Here is a 21767-nt window from a genome sequence, read left to right on the forward strand (position 1 = left end):
AACTGCATCCCATATTTGGAGTACCTAGGTTCAAGTTCTCTGCTTCTGATCTAGCTTCTGTAAGCATTAGGACAGTGACCTAGCAAATAGAAGATATCTTTCCTTCCTTGTTCTGCCTTTCGAATAAATAAAACTTACTATGCCAATACCTTTTCAAAGTTTGAGATAATATAACCTAACCATTTGGTGATAGTTAGAATTTACCCAAATGACATTCACATTGCCTCTGTAGTATTTTAAATTCTCTAGAGTATTCAGCTTTATTTTCATTACTTTTCTAGTTAATTATAGGTTATATAAATTCTGATGTGTAAGCTGTTTTATACTGTTTTTAAAGACATTTTTACTTACATGGTATTTTCCTGATATATAGGAAACAAGCCGAGTTGTTCACATCATGGATTTTCAACGAGGGAAAAACTTGAGATACCAACTGCTACAGCTGGTGGAACCATTTGGAGTCATTTCAAATCATCTGATTCTAAATAAAATTAATGAGGTATGAATGGAAATAAACATAGTTATTCATACCCCTAATATATTTCCTAAAGGAACTAAATGATGTTGAATAACAAAAGGAACCCAATGTAATTTTTAAATAATCTATTTTGCATATAATAGAGGTAAACTTAAAATATGTCTATTCTAGTATTAGTAGATTATTGTGAATTTATAAATTATCCTTAAGTAGTAGTAGTCATTATTATTATACTACGATTAGGGCTGTGAAAGGAAAATTCTTTGTATAGCTGTTTCAGACCTGTATCAAAAAGATGCCAGCGACGAATGAGTTTACTATTGTGAATAGCAAATTGGCAAAGTTGTTTTTTCTCGATTCTTCAAAATGTTTTCTTTTTGGTGATTAGATACACTGTCTGGAAACATTTTGAGCATTTTGTTTTTAGAAATAAATATATTTTTTGGGTACAATTTCAGGCATTTATTGAAATGGCAACCACAGAAGATGCTCAGGCTGCAGTGGATTATTATACAACCACACCAGCATTAGTATTTGGCAAGCCAGTTAGAGTTCATTTGTCCCAGAAGTATAAAAGAATAAAGGTAATATATATATGACTGTCTCTTTATTTTGTGTATAACCACACAGTTTAATACATTGTTTCACAGTATATTAGCTCTGGCTATGTGAAATTGTTGCTAAGAATTAGGATATTCTTAAATTATTTAATAATGATTATAGCATGCCTGTCAGCATTGACTTGCCCTTGTCTCTTTCTCATCCTCCCTCCCCGCCCTTTCATTTATTGAAGAAACCTGAGGGAAAGCCGGATCAGAAATTTGACCAAAAGCAAGAGCTTGGACGTGTGATACATCTCAGCAATTTGCCCCATTCTGGCTATTCTGATAGTGCTGTGCTCAAACTTGCTGAACCTTATGGGAAAATAAAGAATTACATACTGATGAGGATGAAAAGTCAGGTAATACGCACATCATATATGTACACATAGAAATGGAGGATTTGAAAAAGATTTTTTTAAAATGCTCTAAGGTACCAATATAGCTTCATGTTTAGTAATGAAAGTAGTTATCATCATCATCATATAGTTAACTTAGCCATATGGTGATGAACTGTTCATGGTAAGCAGTGAATGAATATTGAAAAGTACGACCTAAAAAGTAAATATTTTTTTCCTTTGCACAGGCTCTGAGCACTTGTTTTTAGGATTTGCTTTTAAATGTATTTGAGCACATAAGTTTAATTTTTCTCATTCCATTAGCATTATATGATATACATATATATAAAAGTGGAATTAAAAGTTGTGGGTTTATTTTGATGCACTATTTTAATGTTTATTTATTTTTAAAGATTTATTTATTTGAAAGAGTTACGCAGAGAGAGAGGGGGGTCTTCCATCCGCTGGTTTATTCCCCAATTGGCTTCAAGGGCGAGAGCTGCGCTAGTCTGAAGCCAGGAGCCAGAAGCTTTCTCTAGGTCTCCCACATGGGTGCAGGGGTCCAAGGACTTGGACTATCTTCTACTGCTTTCCCAGGCCGTAGCAGAGAGCTGGATCAGAAGTAGAGCAGCTGAGACTCGAACCAGTGCCCTAATGGGATGCTGGCACCACAGGTGGCGGCTTTACCTTCTACGCCACAACGTCAGCCCCTCTTTTTTCCTTAAGATTTATTTATTTATGTATTTGATAGAGTTACACACAGAGAGAAGGCAAGGCAGAGAGAGAGGTCTTCCATCCAATGGTTCACTCCCCAGATGGCCATAACGGCTGGAACAGCGCTGATCCAAAGCCAGGAGCCAAGAGCCTCCTCCAGGTCTCCCACACAGGTGCAGAGGCCCAGGGCCTTGGGCCATCTTCTACTGCTTTCCCAGACCATAGTAGAGAGCTGGATCAGAAGTAGAGCAGCCAGGACTTGAACCAGCGGCCATATGGGATCCCAGCATTGCTGGGTGGCAGCCTTACCTGCTAGCTACATCACAGCCCTGGCCCCTCAATATTTACTTACTTAATGTACTCCTAAGGCAGAGAAAGGGATTTTCCATCCACTAACCCATTCACCAAATGCCCCACTGCTGCCAAGACTGGGCCTCCCACATGGGTGACGTTAACCCAAGTACTAAGGCAAAGAAAATAGAACAAAAAATGAAAGCTCAATTCTGTGAAAGTTAATTCCCCCCCCCCTTTTTTTTTTATTTAATTTCAGGCCTTTATAGAGATGGAAACCAGAGAAGATGCAATGGCAATGGTTGACCATTGTTTGAAAAAGGCACTTTGGTTCCAAGGGAGGTGTGTGAAGGTTGACCTGTCTGAGAAATATAAAAAACTGGTACTGAGGGTATGTAACATTTGATTTGTCATCTGTAAAAATGTTGTTTTCATATATTTTGAGTTACAACATCCTTGCAAGCAATTTTATGCATTGAAAATACAAGATTTATTTATTAAAGAGAACAACCTTTTCCCCATCTTTTGTAGTAGCAACTGGTTTTAAATTTGAGCATTTTTGTTGTGGGGTTTTTTGTTTGTTTTTTTAGATTTATTGATTTGTTTGGAAATCAGAGTTACAGAGAGAGAGGGAGAGACAGAGATCTTCATCTGTTGATTCATGCCCCAGATGGCTTGCAACAGCCAAGACTAAGCCAGGCTGGAGCTAGGAAACTGGCACCTCTATGAGATGCCTGTGTCACAGTTGGTGGCTTTACCTGTTAAACCACAACACCAGCCCTTTGAGGTTTGGTTTTCTTTTGTTTTGTTTTGTTTGATATTTATTTATTGAAAAACGGTTAAAGATCTTCCATCTGCTGATTCATACCCCAAATGGCTGCAATAGCCAGAGTTGGTCTAGGGGAAAGCTAGAAGCCCAGAACTCATATCTGTTTGTCCTGGATAGGTGGTAGGCGCTCTCTTCTGCTGCATTCTCAGCTGCATTTACAGGGAGTAGGAACAGAAATGGAGCAGCCTAGACTGGAACTGGCACCCATGTGGGTGCTGGCATCATAGCCAGCTTTTATATGCTATACCATGATAATGGCCCCTAAACTAGTTCTGTGGAGAGAATACTTCTTCATTATTTTTATCTGAAATGTTATGTTAGTGGAGTTTTGTTACTAAAAAAATTTTTTAGAGCTTTATTATTTGAAAGAGCTACAGACAGGCGTTGGCGGGGGGGGGTCTTCCATCCGCTGGTTCACTCCTCAGATGGCTGCAACAGCTGGAGCTGAGCCAATCCGAAGCCAAGAGCTTCTTCTGGGTCTTTCATGCAGATGCAAGGGCCCAAAGACTTGGGCCGTCTTCTGCTGCTTTCCCAGGCCACTGCAGAGAGCTGTATCAGAAGTAGAGCAGCCAGGACTCCAACTGGCGCCCATATGGGATTGCCAGCACCAACAGGCGGTGATTTACCCACTACATCACAGCGCTGACCTCAACTGTTAAAATGTTTATATTTACTCTGTTTTGTTAATTTTAGGAGCTTTTGAATATAGGCAGTTTACATTCTTGAATGTTATCAGTGAAGTGGATAATTGTATATTCTCCAGTGGGTATATTTTAATGTGTGTGAAACTTTTTATCTTTTAGATTCCCAACAGAGGCATTGACTTACTGAAAAAGGATAAGTCCCGGTAATTTTATTTTTCCATGTGTTTACATATGCTAGAATGTTAAATTGATTATTTTTTAACTTAGAAAAATTATTGTGTTATTTTTCTTATTCCAGAAAAAGATCTTACTCTCCAGATGGCAAAGAATCTCCAAGTGATAAGAAATCCAAAACCGATGGCTCCCAGAAGACTGAAAGTACAACTGAAGGTAAAGAACAAGAAGAGAAATCAGGTGAAGATGGTGAGAAAGATACAAAGGATGACCAGACAGAACAAGAACCTAATATGCTTCTTGAATCTGAAGATGAACTACTTGTAGATGAAGAAGAAGCAGCAGCACTACTAGAAAGTGGCAGTTCAGTGGGAGATGAGACCGATCTTGCTAACTTAGGTGATGTTGCTTCTGATGGGAAAAAGGAACCTTCAGACAAAGCTGTGAAAAAAGATACAAGTGCTTCAACTGCAGCAAAGAAAAAGCTTAAAAAGGTATTTGCTTATTTTAATAAAACACTAGAGGAACTTTTCCAATTATTTATGTAAGTAGGGTCACTGAAAGAGAATAATGTCATTTCTAATGAAAATATCACACAGAAACCATATATTTATTTATTTAATTAATTAATTATTTATTGACAGGCAGAGTGGACAGTGAGAGAGAAAGAGACAGAGAGAAAGGTCTTTTGCCGTTGGTTCACCCTCCAATGGCTGCCGCGGCCAGCGCATCGCGCTGATCAGGAGCCAGAAGCCAGGTGCTTCTTCTGGTCTCCCATGTGGGTGCAGGGCTCAAGCACTTGGCCCATCCTCCACTGCACTCCCGAGCCATAGCAGAGAGCTGGCCTGGAAGAGAAGCAGCTGGGACTAGAACCTGGGGTGTGGCGCCGCTAGGCAGAGGATTAGCACTTAAAACAATATACTTTTGTGTTGTAGTGATACTTTATAAGTACTGATAAGGCAGCCTTTGAGTGCACCTTTTTAAACACAAAAATATGGGATAAAACAAAAGACCCATGGTGAACTACTTACTACCTGATAAGGATTAGAAAATGAAAATGCCTTTGAAAAGCGCCTATGGCTCTTGCAATGTAGGGTGAAACTGATTTTGGTGCTTTTTTTGCTGTTTATATCCCCAAATTCTCAGAGTAGATAAGGCTGAATCCAGAAGCCAAGCACCCAATCCATGCTTCCCTTCTGGTTTTCAGGAATATAGCCACGTAAGTAGTCATTCATACTTCCCAGGGTCTCTATTATCAGGAAGCTAGAATCAGCCAAGAATTGAACTCAGGTGCTCTGATGTATGATGTAGGTGTCTTAGCCACTGGGCAAAACACCCATCCAAAAATGAGGATTTTATTACGTATCCCATTTGTTCCTTCTAAACAAACTTAAAAAGTTAGTAATCCCAGGTATTGATGCCGTCCGTGATCAGTAACTTTTCTCTTTTTTTCTGGCTGGAGTGTTTGGTTGTGGATTATTACTCTAAGAGGTGCAGCCAAAATTTACACCTCAGCATTTTTACTCTGGAGCTTGATTTTGAACCTTAATACTATTTTCTCTATGTGACAGTTAAATTTTAAGGTATTGTCTTGCAAATAGTATCACGTACTTGTTTATCAGATTAGTTGACAAATTTCTTCTTTCTTTAGAAATTTACCTCAAAGAAAATTCTCATCTACTGGTTCATTGCCTGAATACCCATAATAGCCAAGGCCAAAGGCAGGCCACAGACTTAGTCCAGGTCTCTAGCTGAAAGGTAAAGACCCTGTTATTCGAGCCATCACCACTACCTACCAGGTCCTGCACTTTAGCAGGAAGCTGGAATCAGGTGCTGGAGTCCAGGGTCAAACCAAGGTACTCTGTTTCAGAACCCAGGCAACCTAACCATTATGCCAAATGCCTCTCTCTCTCACATTACTTAGCAGAAAGTGTCTCAAAGTGTAGAATATGAAATCCTTATATAATTTATTTTCCGCTCTCTGTATGAAGCAAGGCTTTCACTATTTAGGGTCTGTTGTTGTCGTTGTTTGGTTGATTCCATTTTGTTGTTGTTGTTTCAAGAGTTACTTATTTATTTGCAAGAGGGAGAGATAGATAAAGAACCAGTGCCCATACGGGATGCCAGCATCACAGGCAGCAGCTTTACCTTCTATACCACAATGCCAGCCCCAGTTATTTAGTTTTAGAACAAATTGTTTTAGAAAATCATCAGTGATTTTGGGGGAGAAAGGACAGTCAGTAATTAATGAATAAAGGCAAAGACGCGCTTTCCCTTCAAGTAACACAAATGGAAGGGATGCTACAAGATAATTGTTGCAGAGTAAATTTGTCTTAACATCGTCGTTTCCCAGGGAATATGGAAAGTTTTGTCACTCTAGATGAGGTTGGTGATAAGATTCGGAACTTAGAAACTTTGTAAATCGGGCTTGGCATTTAAATCTGGTGACAAAAATGATGATGGTTTGGTTGAAATTAAGGTGGACAAGATCGAGGAACTTGATCAAGAAAATGAAGCAGCGTTGGAAAATGGAATTAAAAATGAGGAAAATGCAGAACCAGGTGCTGAATCTGCTGAGAATGCTGACGATCCCAGCAAAGACACAAGTGAAAATGCAGATGGCCAAAGCGATGAGAACAAGGAGGACTATACAATCCCAGATGAGTATAGAATTGGACCATATCAGCCCAATGTTCCTGTTGGTGAGCTTTAAGGCTTTGTTCTTCCCCATTTCCCACCCCTTTCCCTCAAAAGACTCTTAGTGAAATGAGTTGTACTCTGATAGTGTTTTAAATAGTTTTTTTTGGTTGGGAACAAGTGATAAATCGTAATTGATAAATAGCTCTTTTCCTCTTGAAACATGTCTCCTGATTTTGTATTATGTTGCCATTTCATAATGTGTTCTCTTTCTCATAAAGGGTTCTGAAAATTGCACATTGACTTTGATTTTTCTGTGTTAATGTTTATCTTTTAAGAGTACCATTATGCCATTAGGTGAGACAAACCAAACTAATAGTATGATTTTTTTGCTTTGCTTTTAGCATAGGCTGTATTGGACTTCTCAATAATATAATGTCTGATTCAGATTATATTGACAGGTAAAAAGATTTGAGAATCCTAAATTTGTAAGAATGTATATTTGTGTTTCTAGGTATAGACTATGTGATACCTAAAACAGGGTTTTACTGTAAGCTGTGTTCACTCTTTTATACAAATGAAGAAGTTGCAAAGAATACTCATTGCAGCAGCCTTCCTCATTATCAGAAATTAAAGGTAAGGCTGAATCTAAAGGAGGAGAGTTTTTTGGTAAAAACTTAATAGAATATCAAGTTACAGAAATAAATATAATAAGTATTATGTGTACAGTATATCTCTAAATGTAGTTCAGAGCTTTATCCTAAAGGTAACATTTTTCTTTATTGGTGATTTTAAGCATTAATAGGTTCTAGAAACATCTGTTTAACTCCTAGTCATAACTCACTTTAATCAAATGACAGTTTTATGATTTCTAGCCCAGTAGAATAATAAAACTTTTTCAGACTCAAAAAAGACCATGTCCCTATTGAGTACTTTTTACATTTTTCTATTTATTTGAAAGACAGTTAACAGAAGGAAAGACAAGAACTCCCATCTGTTGGTTCAGAACCCTAATGGCCATAATGGCCTGGGTTGGGCCAGGACAAATCAGGAGCACAGGAGCTTGTTATAGGTCTCCCACGTGGGTGGCAGGGACCAAGGACTTGGGCCTTCAGATAAATTGTTTTCTAAAATGCTCCGAAATAAACCTTTTGAGCATTGTCATACCGTAAGTGGAAAATTCCACACCTAACCTCATAACATTATTTTCAGTCAATTTGCACAGCTGTGAAATACAAATGAATTTCGTGTTTAAACTTGTTTCTGCAAATTAAATAGAAGAAAATCTGAAATCCAAAGCTTTTAATGATCACAGCCTTTTTTTTTTTTTTTTTTTTTTTTTTTGGACAGGCAGAGTAGACAGTGAGAAAGACAGAAAGGTCTACCTTTGCTGTTGGTTCACCGTCCAATGGCCGCCGCGGCCGGCACACTGTGCTGATCCGATGGCAGGAGCCAGGTGCTTATCCTGGTCTCCCATGGGGTGTAGGGCCCAAGGACTTGGACCATCCTCCACTGCACTCCCGGGCCACAGCAGAGAGCTGGCCTGGAAGAAGGGCAAGCAGGACAGAATCCGGTTCCCCGGTGCCCCGACCGGGACTAGAACCCCGTGTGCCAGCGCCACAAGGCGGAGGATTAGCCTATTGAGCCATGGCGCTGGCCGATCACAAGCATTTTTGCTAAAGTATATGGTATGTAGTCTTCAGACATACTCTTCTCTTGATGAGATAGATGCTAACCTTGAACTTTGGAAATAATTCCAAACCAAACAAATTCCATATTTTTAGAAATAACCTTACTTTGCAATAACATTTTTGAACTGTGTGTTTTTTATAATATGCATTTCCATATACTTTTTGAGGACTTCTGTATGTATTGCCTGGAAGAGTCTATACAACTTTATTGAAAAAAATAAATCAGTTGCTAGCAGAGCTATTAGCTGATCACTCATCCATTGACAACTTATATCATTTATTCAGTGCTGTATTAAACAGTGACAGTATGCTTTTTAATTAGAAATTTGGTCTCACTTTTTTAAAGAATCTGTCAAGTTTGTTAAGGAATTACCGTTAAGCAATTCAATACAAGTATCTTTGCAAAAAATGACATACTAATTGATAATTGTCGTAACTGAGTGGTCAGGGGTTTTTGTTTTTGTTTTGGGTTAATGTTTTCATTTTAGGTATATAATGACTTCTATCCCTTAAATCCATTTGCAATACTGTCTTAACAGATTTCTTATGTCTAGAAATCATGTAGGGGTCAGTAAGCTATAGTTACAGCTTAGCTACCTTGCAATTCTGCAAGTATTGTTCCTGGCTGTTGCTTTAGTGCTACAACTTAGTGCAAAATTAAGTAGTTGAACAAATACAAAAATATTTGCTACTGTCTTTTAAGAAAATGATTGTCCAATGGATTAACAAATAAAACATTTAATGAATTAATGTTAACTGATCTCTCCTAGCAGTAGCATCAGTTTTATGTAAACTTAAATATCTTCATTTTCTCAACTCTCAAGGTTGCATGTACATTTAAATACCCAGTTTCACCTTTTATCGTTTTTTCCAATCCCTTTACTATAGTATTCTCTGAATTAGTTTACTTTTGTACCCTTGACTGATATAAATCAACTCACTCTTTTTTAAGATTTGTTTCTTTGAAAGAGTTAAGGAGGGAGGGAGAAAGATCTTCCTCTTCTGGCTCACTCCCCAAATGGTGGTAACTGCCAGAGCTGGGCCAATCCAAAGCTAGGAGCTTCTTCCAGGTCTCCCACATGGGTGCAGGGGCCAAGTACTTCTGCTTTCCCATGCGCATTAGCAGGGAGCTGGATCAGAAGTGGAGCAATACTACATTTTTGAATTAACATGTATGTTATGTTTTTCTTAAGTGATTTTGGTCCTGTAATTCTTTTCTTCCCCTCTCTTTTCAGAAATTTCTGAATAAATTGGCAGAAGAACGCCGGCAAAAGAAGGAAGCTTAAGATGTTGAAGAAGCTTAATGATTTCAAAGAAAATAATGGTTCTTTGTTTTTATTGTTAACCTTTTTTAAATACAATACTGATAGGAGAAAACTATTGTACTCTTTTGTTTTAGTGGAAAAATAATAGATGTCTGTTCATGTGTTAAGTGTTATAGCAAAAAATATGTGTACGGTTAAGTTAATGAAAAATAGTTTTTGTTTTATCGGGATGACAACAGACAAAAGTACTTTGTAGAGATTGACTCTGTAAGCTACTTAAGACAACTTGCACCACTAAGGAAAATAACATAGAACCATTCAGCGAAAAATGAAATTTAGTAGTTATAAGCTTCAAAGAAATGTCAACTTTTGATTCCATTCAATAAAGAACAAAACCAAGTGTATTTTTATTACTTTCATCTGAAACATTCCACATTTTAATCTGAGCCTTGCAGTCCTTTCATTTGGATTTGAAGCTTTTTTAGTTGTATTTCAGTTTTGGAAGACTTCATTATGTGAGATTGGCAGTTCAGATGCAGGTGCAGTTTTCTTTTAATGTCGTTGCTGTTGTTTAGATAATAAGAAATATTAAGTAATTGACTTTAGATTTTGTAATTTTTTTCCCTGAGTTCCTGCTAGATTTCGTATTCTAGTAGTTAATGTATTTTCAGTGAAATGTAAAAATGTTCCCGTTCTCTGACCAGTATTAATTTCTTGAGATCTTACTGCTTGTCACTTGAATCCTGTAGCTGTCATACATCTCTGGTATAAGCAACATTTGATTTCTGAAGTGTGTAGACCATCTCTTCATATTTTCAAGATGTAATTTTACATTTCTGCATTCTAAGACCAGTTTGGCCATAATTCTAGACGCACGCTTCTAATTCATGTACCTGCACATGTGACCTTTGTGAACAGAAATTTGCATGTGTAATCTGTGTTTACTTGTAACTTTCTGGTTATATACTGCTTATATCTGTGGATTCAAGTTACTGAAGTGAATACCAATAAAAAAAAAAACCCTAGGCCATGTTCATTGGTTATACATGTTTGGAATGTTAACCAATATATTTGTCAGTTGTGGTTTTTATTCACTGTTACAGTTTTGTGCATGCTTTAACAAAGTATTACTTTTTTAATCTACAGTGAGTGTGACTGCTACTAAAGATCTGAATTTTAAACTTTTTATGCTGGTGGATTTCTTGTTCCTGTTACATAATTAAAAAGGAACTTTTGATTTTTAAAATCTTGTGAATTTAGAGTGTTAAATACAAAGAAATATCAAAAGATCATGTTTTAGACATGTCTACTGGTTTAACAATAAAATTGCATCAAATAGCAAAAATTAGTTCTGGTAGCCTTTAGAAATAATTAAACAGGGCTTCTTCTTGTACTAGATTATCTGTTGTGAGGAAAAAATTTTAATTTTAAAAATAACTGATAGGAGTTATCTTTCAGGCCCAAATATACTAAAGGATATTTCAGATAGTTGGGTGAAATTTTAAAGCCTCTCACCCTGAAGTATGGATGACTGTTTTAATGTAACATGTACAAAAAATCCTTGCCAGTGTTACTTCAATTTTAGCCTTTACTAATTACCCACTTTTGTTTAATTTCAAGTTTTAACTAACAGTAGCTACAGAAAACATTACATGTACAGTGAGATTTTTGTTTCCTGTCAATGAAAGCTTTTTTGTAACTCTTAACATTTGTTCAATTTAGCAAGTTGAAGAATAATTTCGGTGTCCCTAATTAAGATGTATTTACTTGAGAGGGAGAGACAAGAGGCAGAAATCTTCCATCTGCTTATTAATAGCCAAATCTGGGCCATGCCAAAGCCAGGAACCAGAAACTTCATCCTGTTCTCCAAAATGGGTGATAGGAGCTAAGTACTTAGGCCATTTTTTGTTGCCTTCCTGCACTCTAAAGTTGCAGAACATTTTTTCCTGCCATTATTTTAGCTTTTAAAGTCTTTCATTACAAGGGAAAGGGAAACTTAGAGAACTACCTTGAATTTGTTTTCCAGTTTTCTTTTACCCATTGCTGGTAAACTTAAAATCTGATCTTTTAGTGTTTAAAATTGTGAGATAAAGCAGTTCATGGTATGTAGTAGAAATTTGCAGACACCACAGAGCATTCTATAAAAGTTAGCAACAGAAAAAAATTTTGAGTCTCTGTTGGACTTTTAAGATATATTGAACTGGAGCTTTTCTTTGTCACAGTGTTTGGCCTTTGGGACACTTGCATCCTGTGTCAGCATTCCTGGTTCAGTCTGACTTCCCAGTTTCCTGCCATCCATGTGGAAGACTTGGATGAAGCTTCCAGCTATTGGGTTAGCTTTATGAACATAGAAGCAGCTTTATTGTTGTTCCTTCATCATAGAAAATGGTTTAATATAGCTGTAAGCTCAAGTTCTCGATGAGTTTGAGATTGTTTTTCCTGGCTAGGACCCTGAGCTGATTGCAGAACCAGCTGAGTTGAGAGAACTTTACTCTGATGAGTATTCTCTACCTACCAGAGATGAGAACCAAGGTGCTGGTGGGGTTTTTTGTATGTTTTGTTTTGCAAGTGCACAAATGTGTAGATGCAAAGAATATTTCTCAAATGTTAGTATATATCAAAATTACTTAGAGATTAAGACATTGCTGGATCTCAAGAGTTTTTAATTTGTTGGGTTCTGGATGAATCCTGATAATTTGCCTTGGACAAATTCCTATGTGGTAATATCCACCAAGGATAGACTGCATTATGAGAACTATTACTGTAGCTACAGAAGTGCTTGTGTAAGGCAGTTGTAGCCAAGATGCCTAGTTTTTTGGGAATTTGTGAAAGTTTTTTTTAAAGGTTTATTTGAAAGTTAAAGAGAGGTTGAGACAGAGGTCCTCAATCTGATGGTTTGCTTCCCAGATGGCCACAATGGCCGGAGCTGAGCTGATCTGAAGCCTGGAACTAGGAACTTCTTCCAAGTCTCCCCATGTGGGTGCAGGGGCATCTTCCACTGCTTTCCCAGGTGCATTAATGCAGAGCTGGATCAGAAGTGGAGCAGCTGGGACTTGAACTGGAACCCATATGGGATGTCTGGGACATTAACCCACTGCCACATGCTGGCCCCAGATTCCTAGTTTAGTAACTGCATCAAATGCACTGTTTTCAGTATTCTTCCAAAGCTAAAACAGTGAACACTCTTTAACTCTGCGTTTCAAGTAACAATAAACCTTAAAAATAATTAAACTCGGCCAGCGCTGCAGCTCAATAGGCTAATCCTCCACCTAGCGGTGCCGGCACACCAGGTTCTAGTCCCGGTCAGGGCGCCGGATTCTGTCCCGGTTGCTCCTCTTCCAGGCCAGCTCTCTGCTGTGGCCTGGGAAGGCAGTGGAGGACAGGCCCAAGTGCTTGGGCCCTGCACCCGCATGGGAGACCAGGAGAAGCACCTGGCTCCTGGCTTCGGATCAGCGCGATGCGCCAGCCGCAGCGCACTGGCCGCGGTGGCCATTGGAGGGTGAACCAACGGCAAAAGGAAGACCTTTCTCTCTTTCACTATCCACTCTGCCTGTCAAAAAAAAAATTTTTTTTTAAACTCATTCGAAGTGGGTTTTAAAATGTTGAAGGCCACTAGTTTCAGAGCCCTAGGTTTGTTTTGTTTTTTTGTTTTTGTTTTTTTTTTTTCCTTGACAGGCAGAGTTAGAAAGGTCTTCCTTCCATTGGTTCACCCCCCAAATGGCTGCTACAGCCGGTGTGCTGCGCTGATCCAAAGCCAGGAGCCAGGTGCTCCCTCCCAGTCTCCTATGGAGGTGCAGGACCCAAGCACTTGGGCCATCCTCCACTGCCTTCCTGGATCACAGCAGAGAGCTGGACTGGAAGAGGAGCAACTGGGACTAGAACCTGAGGTGCAGGTGCTGCAGGCAGAGGATTAGCCTAGTGAGCCACACTGAGGGCCAAGAGCCCTAGATATTACCATCACAAATGTATCCTTAGTTTGAAAGGGACTGATTTATTTAGAGATACTTGAAAGTCCTGTCATTTGCTTTCTTCCCATGTTGGTGCCAGGATCCCAATTGAGCTGTGTTCCTCTTTAGGTTTGCATTACCTGGAATCAGAAGACTGGTATCAAATCTAGGTGCCCTGAAGTGGGATCCAGGCAACCTAACTGGAGTCCTATGTACTAAGTCAAACATGTACCACTGGAGTCAGAAATTTTAAGCAAGGTTATTGGGGCAGAACCATGATGTCTTAGAAATTTGCTGTCTTGCCTGGCTGGTTTGTTTTTCATTTATTGTTCACCTTTCTGAAGCACAACATAGGACCTAATGAGAAGGCTTAGTAATGGCTAGGTTGTTGAAATTTAATGTGAATGAAAAATGATTACCTCTCCTGTGGATCTAACTGGCTGACAATTGAAAATGGCTGAAATTCGGTATAAAGTACAAGCAATTGGGTAAAAGTATGAAGGTACATAATTTAGAAGTACTTGAGGTTACACTGGAAAAACACAGTACTGTCAGAAAGTAATAATTTCTTAGAGAATCAATCTTAAAAGGATTTACCTTAAGGTTTGTCACCTTGGTTTTCCTTTGAATTTTGTGTGTGTTGAATGAATAGCTCCCATCCACCAGTTCACTCCTCAAATGCCTGTGATTGTGGTTGGGCAAAGCCAAGCCATTAATTCAGGTTTGCCAAGGTGTAAATTAGCGGGAAGCTAGAATCAAGAGAGGATCCAGATGGGACAATGTGGCGCAGCTGGTTAAGCAGTGTCAGCGTCCTATATGGGTGCCATTTTGAGTCCCGTCTGCTGCTGCTGATCCAGCTCCCTGCTCATATGCCTGGCAAAGCAGGAGAGTAAAGCCAAAGTTCTTGGGCCCTTGCATCCTTGTGAGAGACCTTGAAGAGGCTCCTGACTCCTCGGTTTGGCCTGGCCAACAGCCACTGAGGCCATTGAGGGGAGTGAAGCAGCAAATGGAAGATCTCCATCTATCTGCTCTCAAGTAGATTTTTTTTTAAAGAGTAGCCAGGATCAACCCAGGCACACTGAAAAGTAATGTGGACCTCACAAGTGGCCTGTTAACTGCTGGGTCAAATCCCACCCTATTTTGAGTTTTAGAAAAAAGCTTTATAATTTTGAGGACCAGAGGTGCCATTGTGCTGTGAGTTAAACCCACTGTGTGTCCCACATCAGTGCTAGTTGGAGTCATATTCCACTGTCAATCCAGCTTCCTGGTAATGCACCTGGCTGGTAGCAGATGATGGCTTGGTACTTTGAGTCTCTGCCACCCATGTGCAAGACCCAGATGGAGTTTGCACTCCTGGCTTTGAGCTGGCCAAGCTCTAGCTGTTTGGACATTTCGGTAGTTACCCAGCAGATGGAAGATCTTGTTTCTCCTTACCATTCAGATGTGTTGAGGTCACGTGCAGATAAGATCAGTGCCTGGGATGGAGTCTTGCCTCTGCTTCTAATGCAGCTGCCTGCTAATGTAAGTGACATGACAGCTCAAGTGCATAAGTGACCTTGATGGAGCTCCTGGCTCCTGGCTTTGGCCTGGCACAGTCCTGGCTGTTGGATGGAAGATAACTATCATTTAAATAAATGAAAATAAAAGGTAAATGTACAGTAGGTAATAAACTTACATAAGAAGTGGAAGATTTTAAGGAAGTTGGAGCACTGTACTGTGTATTAGACAAAAATTGATTATCTCATCCCCACAGAACATACATGGCTACACTGAAAGTTAATGGTGTAAGTTAAGGCTTAGTGACCTTTATTTGAGCAATGATACCATACTTACGTGTTAATGCTGAATTGATTCTAACAATTTGAACCAAATGGGAATAAACCAAGAGTCCTGCCTGTTAACTAGAACGACTAGAACACAGTGTTCATTATAGCTCTGCTCTCCCTGTGGGTGCTGTTCCTCTGCTCAGTTATTGTTTTGGATTTTTTTTATGCTTGCTTGAAAGGCAGTGTTACACTGCCACTCCCCAAATGGCCATGGCATCTGGGATTGGGCCAGGCTGAAGTAGATCCAGGAGTTTTCTTGTAGGTCTCCCATATTGGCGGCAGTACCCCAAATTCAGGTGCTTCAGCAAAAAGCTGAATCTGAAGTGGAGCAGCAGAACTTGGACCAGTACCCATGAGATGTTGGCATCACAGGCGGTGGCTTAAACCAATGCACGTCAACATTGGCCACTTCTCATCTCTGCTTGAATTTTTTTTTTTTTTTTTTTTTTTTTTTTTACAGGCAGAGTGGACAGCGAGAGAGAGAGACAGAGAGAAAGGTCTTCCTTTTGCCGTTGGTTCACCCTCCAATGGCCGCCGTGGCCGGCACATGGCACTGATCCGATGGCAGGAGCCAGGTGCTTCTCCTGGTCTCCCATGCAGGTGCAGGGCCCAAGGACCTGGGCCATCCTCCACTGCACTCCCTGGTCACAGCAGAGAGCTGGCCTGGAAGAGGGGCAACCGGGACTAGAACCCGGTGTGCCGGCGCCGCAAGGTGGAGGATTAACCTAGTGAGCCGCAGCGCCGGCCTTCTGCTTGATTTTTAAGAATAAAATACATGGTATCCTTTTTTCCATTGATTGGACAGAAAAGGCCATTAGATGCCAGTTACTGCCTTGGTAACTGCCAACCAAGTTTGGCTACGTAGAATACCTGGGTTTTTCTGTTGATCCACTTCTATGAAGAGAATCCTGAGCTTATGTACTTTTTGAATGCTCTCTAATTGGTGGTGTCATGAGAAGCTGGAAAGAATGTTTTTTGGTTCATTGGTATTTCCTGATTTTTCATTGTGGCTGCTGTTCACAAACACCAGGTATATCTGTGACAATATCTGAAAAGCCAGCACAGGACAGCCCAGGGGCTTCAGTGTGCTGGAGCAGGCTGATCCCCCACTTGCACCCCATAAGTGCCAATTTGAGTCCCAGCTCCACTTCCAGTCTACCTCCCTCCCTGGAAAAGCAGCACAGCGTGGCCTGATTATTGGGCCTGTGTCTCCCATGGGGAGTCCCAGGCTCCTGGCTTTGGCCCAGCCTAGTCTTGGCCATTGCAGCCATTGGAGTGAACCAGAGAATGAAAGGAAGTGCTCTCTCCATCTCTTGACTCTGCCTTTCAAATAAAAATAAATCTTAAAAATTTAAAGGACTTAGTCTAGTCTGGAGAATTGCCTCTTTTCAGTAGTCAATCTATCTGTAAGTACACCCATCTATACTTATGTCCCAAGTCCTGCTCATGCTAATTTTCTGCCTATACAGATTGGGCAGATCTTTCGTTCTGTCAGGCTGGTTTTAAAATACTAAAACTTTCGTAGGGGAAAAAAAAAATGATGCCCCTTCTTGTGTCTCCTCAATGATTAGAATAGTGCTGGCACGTAGGCAGTCAGAAAGTTAATTGACTAATGCTGTCCCCTCAGCTGTTCAGGACAGGAACATTCATTCATTCACTCATTCATTTAGAAAGTGCAGTGAGATCTTATGTACATTGGTTCACTCCTTAAATCCCTGCAACAAGCCAAAGCAGGGAACTTGGTCCTCAATGCAGGTCTCCTGTGTGGGTGGCAGAGACCAAAGTACCTGAGCCATCAACACTGCTTCCCCAGTGTACATTATCAGGAAGTTGGAATCAGAAGTGGGACCAGGGCTCAAGCCGACCACTCCTCCAATAATGCCATGTAGGCATCACAAGCATCTTAAATGGTGCATGAAGCACTGGTGCTTTTCCTTCCTTAAATATCTACAGTTATAGGTGCTTATTCAATTCTTGTTAGTGCTAGGATACACTAGCCCTGTTTCTACATGATTCTGCCTGGCTTCTACACGATGCAAATGAACATGGACAAGGCCGTCATGAAAGTACTACAGCATTGTAGTTTTTATTGTGGGATTTTTTTTTTCTTTCACAAGTGCAACTCAAGCATTGGTAGTCTATAAAACAGTAAATTCTTTAAAATCAGACCATGTAGAAAGGGCTAATAACTTTTTGGTGACCATTTTACCAGATATTTGACATTTAAACCCACACATGTCCATGTTTAAAATATAGGAGTGTATTTCAGAAGGTTTGTGAAAAATGGAGTTGGAAACTTTCTTGAAGCAAAAAATTTTGAAATGAAGCTGAATGGTCTTCAAAAAGTTCATGAATTGGCTGGTGCAGTGGCTCAATAAGCTAATCCACCTGCGGCGCCAGCACGCTGGGTTCTAATCCCAGTTGGGGCACCGGTTGTGTCCCAGTTGCTCCTCTTCCAGTCCAGCTCTCTGCTGTGGCCCGGGAGTGCAGTGGAGGATGGCCCAGGTCCTGGGGTCCTGCACCCGCTTGGAAGACCAGGAGAAAGCACCTGGCTCCTGGCTTTGGATTGGTGCAGCACCGGCCGTAGCGGCCATTCGGGGGGTGAACCAACACCCCCCTGGTCTGAAGCACCAGCATCCCCTATGGGCACCAGTTCGAGTCCTGGCTGCTCCACTTCCTATCTAGCTCTCTGCTATGGCCTGGGAAAAACAGTGGATGATGGTCCAAGTCCTTGGGCCCCTGCACCCGCGTGGGAGACCCCGAGGAAGCTCCTGGCTCCTGGCTTCAGATCAGCCCAGCTCTGCCCATTGCAGCCATCTGGGGAGTGAACTAGCAGATGGAAGACCTCTCTCTCTGTCTCTGCCTAACTTTTTTTTTTTTTTTTTTTTTTTTTTTTTTTTTTTTTTTGACAGGCAGAGTGGGCAGTGAGAGAGAGAGAGACTGAGAGAAAGGTCTTCCTTTGCCATTGGTTCACCCTCCAATGGCGTGCTGCGGCTGGCGCACCGCGCTGATCCGATGGCAGGAGCCAGGTACTTATCCTGGTCTCCCATGGGGTGCAGGGCCCAAGCACTTGGGCCATCCTCCACTGCACTCCCTGGCCACGGCAGAGAGCTGGCCTGGAAGAGGGGCAACCGGGACAGAATCCGGCGCCCCGACTGGGACTAGAACCCGGTGTGCCGGTGCCGCAAGGCAGAGGATTAGCCTAGTGAGCCGCAGCACTGGCCCTAACTCTTTCAAATAAATAAAGTAAATCTTTAATTAAAAAAAAAAAAACTATTTTGCTGCAGAAAATGTGCAATTCATGCAGTTTTGATAACATGCATTATTCATGAACTTTTTTTTTTTTGACAGGCAGAGTTAGACAGTGAGAGAGAGAGAGACAGGTCATTTTTTCCCATTGGTTCACCCCCCCGGGTGGCCGCTGCTAAGACGTGAACTGGCACCCATGTGGAATGCTGGCTTTGCAGGCATCTGTTTTACCTGCTATGCCACAATGCTGGCCCCTGATAAGTTGTTTTAAAAAAAAATACTGGGTAAGATCTTCAATCCACTGGATTATTTTCCAAATGTCCAAAACAGGCAGCGTCACATAAGGTGGAAGTTAGGAACCTAGAACTCGGTGTCTCCCATGTGGGTGCCTAGGTGCTGCCTCTCAGGGTGCATCTTAGTTAGAAGCTGGAGTCAGGAACAAAGCTAGAACTCAAATCCAGGCCCTCTCATAAGGAACGCAGGTTTTTAAAGGTTTTGGATTAACTTCAGTTTATCTAAACACCGATCTTGATTTTAGTTCTATTTGCACCTCTACCAGTTTCATCCCCAGCTCTCCTTAGATGTATTACACACAACAGACTGGTTAACATCATCTCCTTCCCCTAGAGTTTTATGCTTGGCAGGCAACAAAGCCAACCCTAATCTCCAGTCTAGGACACAAGACATTTATAATGTGGATGAAGTGGTTGACCAAGGGACTAGGATAAAAACACAAATTCATTTCTTTGAGACTCTGGACTGGCCCAAAGCAGTCTTAATTAAATAGCCCTGAAGAAAAGTAACCTTGCTTCTGGATTCAAGCCTTGGAACTGAGTGAACTTTCTGTGATACTATGAGCATGTCGTTTTTGTTGGTTTGGTTTGTTTTGTTTCGTTTTTGATAGGCAGAGTTAGTGAGAGACAGAGAAAGGTCTTCCTTCTGTTGGTTCCCCCCCTAAATGACTGCTACAGCCGGCACGCTGCTCCACTCCGAAGGCAGGAGCCAGGTGCTTCCTCCTGGTCTCCCATGTGGGTGCGGGGCCAAGGACCTGGGCCATCCTCCACTGCACTCCCGGGCCACAGCAGAGAGTTGGCCTGGAAGAGGGGCAACCGGGACAGAACCCAGGGTGCCGGCACCGCAGGTGGAGGATTAGCCTAGTGAGCCGCTGTGCTGGTCTGGCCATGTCATTTTAAAAATTCATATTTTAGGCCAGCGCCACGGCTCACTAGGCTAATCCTTCGCCTTGCGGTGCCGGCACACCAGGTTCTAGTCCTGGTCCGCAAAAGGAAGACCTTTCTCTCTCTCTCTCTCTCTCACTGTCCACTCTGCCTGTAAAAAAAAAAAAAAAAAAAAAAAAAAAAAAAAAAAATTGGCCAGCGCCGCGGCTCAATAGGCTAATCCTCCACTTAGCGGCGCCAGCACACCAGGTTCTAGTCCCGGTTGGGGCGCTGGGTTCCCGGTTGCCCCTCTTCCAGGCCAGCTCTCTGCTGTGGCCAGGGAGTGCAGTGGAGGATGGCTCAAGTGCACCCCATGGGAGACCAGGAGAAGCACCTGGCTCCTGCCTTCGGATCAGCGCGGTGTGCTGGCCGCAGAGCGCCAGCCGTGGCGGCCATTGGAGGGTGAACCAATGGCAAAAGGAAGACCTTTCTCTCTGTCTCTCTCTCACTATCCACTCTGCCTGTCAAAAAAAAAAATTCATATTTTATATGAGTCAAATTGTGATTCTTAGCATTGATCTTCCATTGATGTTCCTCTTCTCTCCCAAGAAGGAAGACAGTGTATCCCCTTTCAAATATGATGCATACATACTCAACCATCCAGATTCTTTTTTAACTCTTTTTTTAAAGATTTTTATTTATTTATTTATTTGAGAGGTAGGGCTACAGACAGTGAGGGAGAGACAGAGAGAGGTCTTCCATCCGCTGGTTCACTCCACAAATGGCCACAACAGCCAGAGCTGCGCGGATCCGAAGCCAGGAGCCAGGAGCTTCTTCCTGGTCTCCCACGTGGGTGTAGGGGCCCAAGCATGTGAGCCATCTTCTACTGCTATCCCAGGCCACAGCAGAGAGCTGGATTGGAAGAGGAGAAGCCAGGACTCAAACCAGCACCCAGATGGGATGCCGGTGCTGCAGGCGGAGGATTAACTTACTGCGCCATGGTGTCGGCCCCTTTAACTCTTCTTTACCTTACTCAGTATCACTAGAAACCTATCTTGGGACTCGCCAGTGATAGCAAAAAAGCAGGAATAAGAATAATGTATGGGAAGTGGGGTAGTGGGTAAAGCCAGTGCCCAGCAGTGCCAGCATCCCATATAGGCGCCGGTTTGAGTCCCAGCTGCTCCACTTCCGATCCAGCTCTCTGCTATGGCCTGGGAAAGCAGTAGAAGATGGCACAAGTCGTTGAGCCCCTGCAACCATAGTGGCCACAAGGGCCAGAACTGAGCTGATCCGAAGCCAGCCTGGCTTCTTCTCGGTCTCCCATGTGGATGCAGGGGTTTTCCCAGGACAGAGCAGAGAGCCGGATCGGAAGAGGAGCAGCCGGGACTCGAACCGGCGCTCATATGGGATGCCGGCACTGCAGGCCAGGTCTTTAACTGCTCTGTGTCAGCATCTCAGTGTGACGCTGAGGCGGCGTGTCACTCAGTGTGGCCCTGGCCCTATTACTTTCAGTACCTATGTCTGGGTGTGAGCGCCCTGTTTTCTAGATGTTCCTCTTGGCTATCAGTGTGCGTGTGTGATGTCCGTAGGAGTTCACGTTTGTGTGTGTCGTCTATATGTTTTTCAGGCCCCAGCTCCCCAACCAGTGCATCCCTTCATTCTCCAGGGCTCAGCGGGTGTGGGAACAACAGCCCGTCCCCACTCCCGCCCTCAGAGGGAACGCACAGGGCTCCAGGCTTACGCCGCGGCCCACCTCCCGCGCGCAAAAAGGCTGTTGTTCCCCCTGCACGCTGGACGGCTGAGGCGATGAAGAGATCCCGCGTTCTCTCGCGCGCCCTCTAGTGGCCTCGGAGGGTGCGCAGCGCTGACGGAACGAGAGGGCGGGGTCAGTGGAGGCGGAAGTGAAGTCACTTCCGGTCTGGGTGTTT

The 21767-nt window shown here is 42.1% G+C and overlaps 1 protein-coding gene and 1 long non-coding RNA gene across 27 annotated transcripts in view; one reads left to right on the forward strand and one right to left on the reverse strand.

Annotated features, from left to right (window-relative positions):
- The window catches only part of MATR3 (matrin 3), a 32466-nt gene extending 21781 nt beyond the window's left edge, over positions 1-10685 (forward strand). For 25 of the 26 annotated variants that reach the window (XM_089334606.1, XM_070075044.2, XM_070075043.2 and 22 more), the window contains 9 exons: positions 374-499; positions 937-1062; positions 1272-1439; positions 2680-2811; positions 4053-4096; positions 4192-4561; positions 6547-6769; positions 7219-7340; positions 9631-10685. In XM_089334606.1, coding sequence (XP_089190732.1) covers positions 374-499; positions 937-1062; positions 1272-1439; positions 2680-2811; positions 4053-4096; positions 4192-4561; positions 6547-6769; positions 7219-7340; positions 9631-9681 — 1362 coding nt within the window. In that variant the 3' untranslated portion in view covers positions 9682-10685. The remainder of the gene's footprint in view (positions 1-373; positions 500-936; positions 1063-1271; positions 1440-2679; positions 2812-4052; positions 4097-4191; positions 4562-6546; positions 6770-7218; positions 7341-9630) is intronic. The other variant, NM_001205257.1, reaches the window with a different exon arrangement.
- Positions 10686-20518: 9833 nt separating this feature from the next.
- Positions 20519-21678, reverse strand: LOC149126072 (uncharacterized). The gene is made up of 2 exons (XR_016236186.1): positions 21565-21678; positions 20519-20751 (listed from the first exon to the last, which is right to left on the reverse strand). It is a non-coding gene; the product is annotated as an uncharacterized LOC149126072 (long non-coding RNA).
- Between the last annotated feature and the right edge of the window lie 89 nt (positions 21679-21767).

Source organism: Oryctolagus cuniculus, chromosome 6 (genome assembly GCF_051225735.1).
Source record: "Oryctolagus cuniculus isolate XC-2025 breed Fujian yellow rabbit chromosome 6, ASM5122573v1, whole genome shotgun sequence".
Lineage (NCBI taxonomy): Eukaryota > Metazoa > Chordata > Mammalia > Lagomorpha > Leporidae > Oryctolagus > Oryctolagus cuniculus.